The 11,543-nt window shown below is 42.7% G+C and overlaps 1 protein-coding gene across 1 annotated transcript in view; it reads right to left on the reverse strand.

Annotated features, from left to right (window-relative positions):
* The window catches only part of RDH8 (retinol dehydrogenase 8), a 43,049-nt gene extending 31,991 nt beyond the window's left edge, over positions 1-11,058 (reverse strand). Inside the window, exon 1 of the mRNA XM_089653979.1 lies at positions 10,915-11,058. Within this exon, the coding sequence (XP_089510105.1) occupies positions 10,915-11,020 (106 nt within the window). The 5' untranslated portion in view covers positions 11,021-11,058. The remainder of the gene's footprint in view (positions 1-10,914) is intronic.
* Positions 11,059-11,543: the final 485 nt, after the last annotated feature.

Raw genomic sequence — 11,543 nt, forward strand, 5'->3', positions numbered from 1 at the left:
TGTTGGCTGATCAGCAGAAGTTGGCTTCCTATTTGTTTTTGTCGGCCACTAGAACAATTACTCGGGCCTGATAAGGCCTGTCTGTCCCTCTTCAGGGTGTGTGGGACTGTATGACCATTCTGATGCTCAATCAACAGATGTCGAGTATCCGTAATGACTCCCAATGAAAATTTTTGAAAATATGGGAGCCATTAGAACAATTGCTCGGGCAATATGGAAGCCAAGGCTGACATATGCTTTTCCCGCACTCCACCTGGCTAGTCTCGGTTTATGATGCTGTACGGTATTGGCGTTCCCGGATCCCTGCTTCTGGTCTTGTTTTCTTCTTTTTCTTTACTCCTTTTTCTTCTTTATTTCCTGTTTGGTTCTGTGAGGCGGTAGATACTTGCCTTTGGCTGGAATTTTTGTTGGTGTTATATCACTGTTTTTGTATTTTATGTGCCATTGATAGCCCCTACATGGGCGCGCCTTTTGCATTGCTGGTGTTATGGCACTGTTTACTTTAAAAAAGTGAAAGCCACCTAAAAAAAAACCAAATAATAAAAGTCAGCAGCTACAAAAACTGTAGCTGCTGACTTTTAAAATACAGACACTTACCTGTCCCTTGGTCCAGCGGTGTCCTCACCATGGCTGGTTTCACCGGCCATCTTCTCTCCCTGGCGCCGGCATCTTCAGTGTGGGCATCTGGCTGTGACAGCTTGCCCACTGCACACGTGCGAGAAGCGCTGCACTTTGTGAATGATCCCGTAGTCTTCTGGGACCTGTCATGTGTCCCAGAAGTCTACGGGGAGGGAGGGGGGAGGACAACTTCCGCTTCCGATCACCTAGGAAGTGGGTGAGGGTACCTGTCAAATTCAGGTACCCGCTTCCCAAAGGTGCCAGTCCTTAATGGGGAGCGGGGGACAAAGGCTTAAAGCAGAACTTCCCCCTTTGGGTGGAGCTCCGCTTTAATAAAAACCATTGAAATAAAAATACAGTTTTCTTCACACAAAAGTTACTATTAAAAATATAAATGCAAATGTTCCCTTTTACTATGCCAAAATAAGAATGCAAGATGTAAGGACAACCATAAGCTTTGGCCTGAGAGTCAGCAATACGATCATTAAGAGCCACCGAGAAATGAGGGGGTAACATTGTGTAGCTCTACTGGGGCTCAGATGAAGACACATCTATAGTATTGGGAAGAGATAGTGGGGGTAGAGAAAGGGGAAGAGACAGGGAGGACCAACTGACTAATTGTGCCATATGGGGGGAACAATTTCTTCGATATGTCAGGGGGATCTAGGATTGGGTTTCTGGACTCGTACCCCTGTTGTGGTCATTATGAAAGGCTCCCATTCTGCTTGTTGGATTTTTATTATTTATTTGATATGATGGGAAATTTAACAGGAGGAAATGGGACACATAAATATGGGTGAGAACATACAAACCCCTCAGGTGAACAGGAGCAGAATTTGGATTTATGGCAGGGAGATCTCACTGTCAGAGTATCAGAGAAATATAAGAAGACAGGGGCTGACTTAGGCTCCTTTCACACAAAGAGTCCAATCAGGTCCACAAGTCAGTTTCGGACCCTCCATTCACCCCTATGGACCGGCAGGTATAAATAGACATGTGTCTGTTTACACTTATCTACCTCCAATCTGATTTGATCTGCTTATAAAAAAAATGGCAGAGGATCCATCTTGGCAGATCGGAAGTCATTTGGGTGAAAACAGACAGTAGGGTCCGTTTCCTGCCGACCACCCTTAAAACAGAGTTGGCTCTGTCCATGTCCATATCTGCAGAAACTGAGCAGACCTGTCATCAGCCTGCTCTGATCAGCCCCATGTAAAAGGGGCCTTATCCTGCCATGTTCTACTTCTATTTTAAATATCACATTTGGGTAGACTGACGCATTGGATCCAGTGGCAGGAAACACAACAGTTAAAGCGGAGCTCCACCCAAAAAGGGGAAGTTCTGCTTTAAGGACTGCTCCCCCGCTCCCCATTAAGAATTGGTACCTTTGGGGGGTGGGGGGGAGCGGGTACCCGAGTTTGACAGGTACCGGCTCCCAATTGCGGTCAAATCGCCTAGGCGATCGGAAGCAGAAGGTGTCCTCCATCCTTCCCTCCCCGTAGTCTTCTGGGACACGTGATAGGTCCCAGAAGACTACAGGACCATTCATGAAGCGCAGCGCTACTCGTGCATGTGCAGTGGGTACCCGGCTGTGAAGCCGCAAGCTGTCACAGCCGGGTGCCCACACTGAAGATGCCGGCCTCCTGGAATACAGGACGGCCGGTAAAATGGGCTGCAGGGGACACACCACAGGACCGATGGACAGGTAAGTGGCTGTTTTTTAAAAGTCAGCAGCTACAGTTTTTGTAGCTACTGACTTTTATTCTTTGACAGGATGAGTGGAACTCCGCTTTACCTGCATTATAAAGGAAATCTACAGTCATGGCCGAAATTGTTGGCACCCTTGATATTTCTCCAGGAAATCATGTATTTCTCACGAAACGTATTGCATTAACACATGTTTTGCTATACACATGTTTATTCCCTTTGTGTGTATTGGGACAAAACAAAAAAAGGGAGGAAAGAAAGCAAATTCGACATAATGTCACACAAACCTCCAAAAATGGGCTGGACAAAAGTATTGGCACCCTTTCACAACTGCGGATAAATAAGAATGTTACAAGCATGTGATGCTCCTGTAAACTCACCTGGGGCAAGTAACAGGTGTGGGCAATATAGAAATCACACCTGAAAGCAGATAAAAAGGAGAGACGTTCACTTAACCTTTGCATTGTGTGTCTGTCTGTGCCACACTAAGCATGGACAACAGAAAGAGGAGACGAGAACTGTCTGAGGACCTGAGAACCAAAATTGTGGCAAAATATCAACAATCTCAAGGTTACAAGTCCATCTCCAGAGAACTAGATTTGCCTTTGTCCACAGTGCGCAACATTATCAAGAAGTTTGCAACCCATGGCACTGTAGCTAATCTCCCTGGTCGTGGACGGATGAGGAAAATTGATGAAAGATTGCAACGCAGAATAGTCCGGATGGTGGATAAGCAGCCCCAAACATGTTCCAAAGACATTCAAGCTGTCCTGCAGGCTCAGGGAGCATCAGTGTCAGCGCGAACTATCCGTCGACATTTAAATGAAATGAAACGCTATGGCAGGAGACCCAGGAGGACCCCACTGCTGACACAGAGACATAAAAAAGCAAGACTACAGTTTGCCAAAATGTACTTGAGTAAGCCAAAAGCCTTCTGGGAAAACGTCTTGTGGACAGATGAGACCAAGATAGAGCTTTTCGGTAAAGCACATCATTCTACTGTTTACCGAAAACGGAATGAGGCCTACAAAGAACAAAACACAGTACCTACGGTAAAATATGGTGGAGGTTCAATGATGTTTTGGGGTTGTTTTGCTGCCTCTGGCACTGGGTGCCTTGACTGTGTGCAAGGCATCATGAAATCTGAGGATTACCAAAGGATTTTGGGTCGCACTGTAGGGCCCAGTGTCAGAAAGCTGGGTTTGCGTCCAAGATCCTGGGTCTTCCAGCAGGACAATGACCCCAAACATACGTCAAAAAGCACTCAGAAATGGATGGCAAAGAAGCGCTGGAGAGTTCTGAAGTGGCCAGCAATGAGCCCAGATCTAAATCCCATTGAACACCTGTGGAGAGATCTTAAAATTGCTGTTGGGAAAAGGTGTCCTTCCAATAAGAGAGACCTGGAGCTGTTTGCAAAGGAAGAGTGGTCCAAAATTCCGGGTGAGAGGTGTCAGAAGCTTATTGATGGTTATAGGAAGCGACTGATTTCAGTTATGTTTTCCAAAGGGTGTGCAACCAAATATTAAGTTAAGGGTGCCAATACTTTTGTCCAGCCCATTTTTGGGGTTTTGTGTGACATTATGTCATATTTGCTTTTCTGCCTCTGTTTTATATTTGTTCCAATACATACAAAGGGAATAAACATGTGTATAGCAAAACATGTGTTAATGCAATACCTTTTTTGTGTGAAATACTTGATTTTCAGGAAAAATATCAAGGGTGCCAACAATTTCGGCCATGACTGTATATACTGAAACTATGACCAGCAATACACTTACATATTTCTCTTGTTTAGTGTGGATGGAGCAATCCTACCTGCCAGCTATTGTATTCTGACAGTTATGGCAGCTGAATATTTGAACAATGACTGCCTCTAATTGGATGCAGCCACTGTTTTTCCAACAATTTTCAACTTGACTTCTTGTCAAAACATTTGTTGAGACTGATGATGCTGACATGGCTACCCATGGCTCAAATTGGTCAAAATTCAAGCCATGTATTGCAGACTTAAAGGATATGTGAACCCTCACCTTGTAAAACCCATTCAGTTTACAATAGAAATGAAAGGCAAACATATATATATATATATATATATATATATATATATATATATAAAACATTATACTTTTTTAATCACAATCTCTGTTCTCAACTGCATAGGAGGCTTGGAGAGATGAGGTGGTGAATCAACAGTACATGAAGTGAGAAAAAAGGTGCTGCGCTACTTGCCCTGAGAATGAGTGGGCCTTAATATACAATGACACATAAAACTACTCAGAAAACAAAAAATTAGGGAACAATCCACATAAATCATGTAACTAGTGTGCACAATAATAACCACGAAAGTGAATCCACAATATGTGTAGCAAGTGGCAATAACGTGGTCAAAAAGTAAAAAAAAAACCAACAAATATCAGTGGATAAGTGACATAAAGGATAACATAAAAACCAAAAATGCTGTCAATGTCAATATAAATGGCATAAGGAAATGACAAAAAAAATGAAATAAACCGTGGCCAAATAGTGACGAGAAAACATCAAGTGAAGTGGATAAATGAGGAAGAAATGTTGTCAAATATAAAAGTGACATAAAAAAGTGACACCAGACATAAATGTGGCCAATAGGTGAATGCAATAGAATAATATATATGAAAAAACAATGCAATCAATGGTGAAAAAGATGGCAAAAAAATTAATGGCGAATAAGTCCCAAAAAACGAACAGCCCCAAAAAACAAACAGTCCTAAAAGACAAAGGGTGTGTGAATCTTCTGCACAAAGCCATGTAAGATTCAGTGACCAAACAAATGGGCAATCCTTCACTACCTAGCACGCGCACTCACCTTCAAACTGCGACCCTCAAGGAGTCACAAAGCATGATCCTCAAAACGGATGTTTTCAATGGCGAAACAAACAAAAACTACTTGCAATGGCATCCACAGCAATCAGTAATAACGATATCCTTAAGGGTGTGTATAACTTTAACTCTCCCATAGTGTAGTAAGTAAGGCTTTATTATTGTGTATATAAAAAAGAAAAACTACTCACAAGTGTAATCGGGTCTGCAGACCCAGAAAACAGTCACTGTAATTCAAACAGTATAGGGTGTATGAGGTTTGGAGCACCAAGATGGTGGCTGCCGTTCTTACTGGAATGACGTCACCATGCTTCCGTCCTACGCGTTACGTCATAAGTCACGTGACTTCATCAGGGCTCTGACCACAGGGGGAGGGATTATCATGTAAGCAGAGATTTTGTAATTGGAGAACAGACAGGCTGAGCTCCTGCCAGAGCCAGAAAACTACTCCTCCTACCAGTGCATCCCCTACAGTTACTACCTTTTGTACCACTAGCCCCTCCCTCTTAGATTGTAAGCTCCAAGGATCAGGGCCCTCCTATCCCTCTTGTATTGAACTGTATTGTTGCTGTATTGTCTCCCTTTATATGGTAAAGTGCTGAGCAAACTGTTGGCGCTATATAAATCCTGTATAATAATAATAATAAAAATCTATCTAAGGATAGTTTTCTATTTAAGATACATTAATAATGTAGTTTATTCAGCATGAAATGGAGCTTAGTTCTGTAGCATGAGGCTGTATATTCTCCAATATGTACATTTTTGGTAATCTCATTCAATGAATCCAAGCTCTGCAAGCTGAGATAACATGCACTGCATTGATGCATTCACATAATTTCACTGTAACGATGAGAAAAAAACATGAAATAAAAGAATTTGAGTCGTTCTCCAGCTGTGTGTGATAAACCTAAAATCGGTTCTGATATCGCTGTTTTACTAACCTGACAGCTTCTTATTCAAAAAAGGAAACCTTCATTTGATTTGCAAATATTAAAGATTCTAACTACCAGCAAGAATGAATCAGATTCCCTACATTTAAAGAGCACCTGCCGATGGATGTGGGATGAATTTGTTTCATGATATTTGTTATAAAATGGATTTTGTATTTAATAATAAAAAAATCAATAAAGATATAAAAAGTAAATAAATAAAAATAAAGAGCACCTGTCATTTTAGATTGATCATGGCAGCGCCTGTTAGCGGGCATCCACTCCCCTGCTGCCGCCACATCCCTCACCTTGTTGTGTCACTGCTGCATCACCAGCTGTCCCATTAAAGTGAATGCGACAGTCGGTGAGTCAACAGAGGGTCAGAGGAGGAGCCGCTGCAGGACAGAGATGACAGTTGCTCTTTACAAATCATGATACAATTTAAATCAAGCTTTTTCACTAGTGATTTAAATCAAATCCACCCTGTAAAATATGATAATTTGTCATCATAACTACAATCCATACACTGTAAGATAAGAGGTGTAGCACTTCTGCCTGCCAGCACTAGGGTTGTTGGCTCAAATCTCAATCACAGGACCACCTGCCTAGAGTTTGCATGTTCTCCCTCTCTGTGCTTGCGTGGGTTTCCTCCAGATACTCTGGTTTCCTCCAACACTCCAAAGACATGCTAGTAGGTTAATTGGCTCCTGTATAAATTGGCCCTAATAAGTGTATGTATGAATGTGAGTTGGGGACCTTAGATTGTACACCCCTCGAGGGTTAGGGACTGATGTGAATGTACAATATATATGTAAAGTGCTGCGTAAATTGGCGGTGTTATACCAGTACCTATAATAAATAAATAAGTAAATGAATGTTGTGAAGGAAGATTTGAGAAGGGTGTCCATTGTGTGTGGTACACACACAATCACCAACAATCGATAGAAGTCAGGGATATCTGTCTGGTATTATTTTTTGAACTGAATGTGCAATGGTTCTGTGCAGGCAATGCAATGAAGAAATGTCCCTGATACAATGGCAGGGTACAGGTCACTTCTAATCTGCTAGATACATATCACTGCTCAAAGGGCAACAGCCACAAACTATACTGATACAACGAAACATAACATCTATCCAGGGGCGGACTGACAACTCATGGGGCCCCCAGGCAATAGGGGATCATGGGGCCCATGTGCCCTTGCCCAAACTTAAAAAAGCCAATGAAAAAGGTACCAGGGGCATCTCATGGGGCCCCCTACTGACCCCAGGCTCTCAGGCAGTGCCTGAGTTTCCAAATGGTCACCTCTTCTCACCTCCTATATAACCGATCTCAGCTGTTCTCACCTCCTATATAACTGATCTCACCTCTTCTCACCTCCTATATAACCGATCTCACCTCCTATATAACCGATCTCACCTCTTCTCACCTCCTATATAACCGATCTCACCTCCTATATAACCGATCTCACCTCCTATATAACTGATCTCACCTCTTCTCACCTCCTATATAATCGATCTCACCTCTTCTCACCTCCTATATAACCGATCTCACCTCTTCTCACCTCCTATATAACCGATCTCACCTCTTCTCACCTCCTATATAACCGATCTCACCTCCTATATAACTGATCTCACCTCTTCTCACCTCCTATATAACCGATCTCACCTCTTCTCACCTCCTATATAATCGATCTCACCTCTTCTCACCTCCTATATAACCGATCTCACCTCTTCTCACCTCCTATATAACTGATCTCACCTCTTCTCACCTCCTATATAACCGATCTCACCTCTTCTCACCTCCTATATAACCGATCTCACCTCCTCTCACCTCCTATATAACCGATCTCACCTCCTATATAACTGATCTCACCTCTTCTCACCTCCTATATAACCGATCTCACCTCCTATATAACTGATCTCACCTCTTCTCACCTCCGATATATAACCAATCTCACCTCCTATATAACCGATCTCACCTCTTCTCACCTCCTATATAACCGATCTCACCTCCTATATAACCGATCTCACCTCTTCTCACCTCCTATATAACCGATCTCACCTCTTCTCACCTCCTATATAACCGATCTCACCTCCTATATAACTGATCTCACCTCTTCTCACCTCCTATATAACCGATCTCACCTCCTATATAACTGATCTCGCCTCTTCTCACCTCCTATATAACCGATCTCACCTCCTATATAACTGATCTCACCTCTTCTCACCTCCTATATAACCAATCTCACCTCTTCTCACCTCCTATATAACCAATCTCACCTCTTCTCACCTCCTATATAACTGATCTCACCTCTTCTCACCTCCGATATATAACCAATCTCACCTCCTATATAACTGATCTCACCTCCTATATAACTGATCTCACCTCTTCTCACCTCCGATATATAACCAATCTCACCTCCTATATAACTGATCCCACCTCCTATATAACTGATCTCACCTCCTATATAACTGATCTCACCTCTTCTCACCTCCTATATAACCGATCTCACCTCCTATATAACTGATCTCGCCTCTTCTCACCTCCTATATAACCGATCTCACCTCCTATATAACTGATCTCACCTCTTCTCACCTCCTATATAACCAATCTCACCTCTTCTCACCTCCTATATAACCAATCTCACCTCTTCTCACCTCCTATATAACTGATCTCACCTCTTCTCACCTCCGATATATAACCAATCTCACCTCCTATATAACTGATCTCACCTCCTATATAACTGATCTCACCTCCTATATAACTGATCTCACCTCTTCTCACCTCCGATATATAACCAATCTCACCTCCTATATAACTGATCCCACCTCCTATATAACTGATCCCACCTCCTATATAACTGATCTCACCTCCTATATAACTGATCTCACCTCTTCTCACCTCCTATATAACCAATCTCACCTCTTCTCACCTCCTATATAACCAATCTCACCTCTTCTCACCTCCTATATAACTGATCTCACCTCTTCTCACCTCCTATATAACTGATCTCACCTCCTATATATCTGATCTCACCTCTTCTCACCTCCTATATAACTGATCTCACCTCCTATATAACTGATCTCACCTCTTCTCACCTCCTATATAACCGATCTCACCTCTTCTCACCTCCTATATAACTGATCTCACCTCTTCTCACCTCCGATATATAACCAATCTCACCTCCTATATAACTGATCTCACCTCCTATATAACTGATCTCACCTCCTATATAACCGATCTCACCTCTTCTCACCTCCTATATAACCGATCTCACCTCCTCTCACCTCCTATATAACCGATCTCACCTCCTATATAACCGATCTCACCTCTTCTCACCTCCTATATAACCGATCTCACCTCCTATATAACCGATCTCACCTCTTCTCACCTCCTATATAACCGATCTCACCTCTTCTCACCTCCTATATAACTGATCTCACCTCCTATATAACCGATCTCACCTCCTATATAACTGATCTCACCTGTTCTCACCTCCTATATAACTGATCTCACCTCTTCTCACCTCCTATATAACCAATCTCACCTCTTCTCACCTCTTCTCACCTCCTATATAACCAATCTCACCTCTTCTCACCTCCTATATAACTGATCTCACCTCTTCTCACCTCCGATATATAACCAATCTCACCTCCTATATAACTGATCTCACCTCCTATATAACTGATCTCACCTCTTCTCACCTCCTATATAACCGATCTCACCTCCTCTCACCTCCTATATAACCGATCTCACCTCCTATATAACCGATCTCACCTCTTCTCACCTCCTATATAACCGATCTCACCTCCTATATAACTGATCTCACCTCTTCTCACCTCCTATATAACCGATCTCACCTCCTATATAACTGATCTCACCTCTTCTCACCTCCTATATAACCGATCTCACCTCCTATATAACTGATCTCACCTCTTCTCACCTCCTATATAACTGATCTCACCTCTTCTCGCCTCCTAATTAACTGATCTCACCTCTTCTCACCTCCTATATAACCGATCTCACCTCTTCTCACCTCCTATATAACCGATCTCACCTCCTATATAACAGATCTCACCTCTTCTCACCTCCTATATAACCGATCTCACCTCTTCTCGCCTCCTAATTAACCGATCTCACCTCTTCTCACCTCCTATATAACTGATCTCACCTCCTATATAACAGATCTCACCTCTTCTCACCTCCTATATAACCGATCTCACCTCTTCTCACCTCCTATATAACTGATCTCACCTCCTATATAACCGATCTCACCTCTTCTCACCTCCTATATAACAGATCTCACCTCCTATATAACTGATCTCACCTCTTCTCACCTCCTATATAACCAATCTCACCTCCTATATAACCGATCTCACCTCTTCTCACCTCCTATATAACAGATCTCACCTCCTATATAACCGATCTCACCTCTTCTCACCTCCTATATAACTGATCTCACCTCCTATATAACCGATCTCACCTCTTCTCACCTCCTATATAACTGATCTCACCTCCTATATAACTGATTGCACCTCTTCTCACACTCTACAACTTATTTATACAATGTACCGCAAACAATCACAGTTCGTTCTCCCCCCCCAAACTCGTCGGGTTGCTATGGGTTACCGCAGCGGACACATCATGTTGCTGTTTTACAGAATAAGCCCCCCTGTCCTTGGTCACCTTCTTCTATAACTTGTACTACTCCTGGGAATTCCTCCTCCTGTTACTCCACTAAACCTGGATCCCAGTCCATACAGTTCCCTAGCAACTCCTCCATAGTGTCCCAGGACTGCTCACCATGGTACCGCTGCTCGGGGTCCTTGGCCAGCTGGACGGCAATCTTGAGGCCGATGCCCGAAGAGCACCCGGTTATAAGGACAGTCTTCTTGCTGTTATTAGCCATTGTGCCTTGTTCTCTCTGAGCTGCCAACCCTCCTCTGTGAGAGATCCCGGATTATCATATTACCACGTGACAATCTACTGTCCCTTTTAACCTCTTCACTCCCTCCAGGGTCAAAGGTCCGCTCTACACTCGTTATGCCCGTGTTATTGTAATAACTCCAATTTTTTTTTTTTTTTTTTTATGCTCCGTGGATATGTCCATTTTAATTACTGATAGATATAAATACATTTCATGGATCACACATTTGCAGCAAACAGTGGGGTTGATTTACTAAAACTGGAGAGTACATAATCTGATGCAGCTCTGCATAGAAACCAATCAGCTTCCAGGTTTTATTGTCTAAGGCCGGTCATACATGGGTCAATTTCCGAACGATTTTTCGTTAGAAAATCGGACCTAAGAATAATCAACCAATTTTTGCTCTGTTAGTGGGGCAATGGCCAATATTCATGGTTCCGCCATATTCCGTTTATCGGGCATGTTGGAAAAATTTGTGAAAAATCACCGATTTTCGAAATCATTG

Source organism: Staurois parvus, unplaced genomic scaffold, assembly GCF_062004578.1.
Source record: "Staurois parvus isolate SC_StPar_1 unplaced genomic scaffold, SC_StPar_1.0 ptg000732l, whole genome shotgun sequence".
Taxonomy (NCBI): Eukaryota; Metazoa; Chordata; class Amphibia; order Anura; family Ranidae; genus Staurois; species Staurois parvus.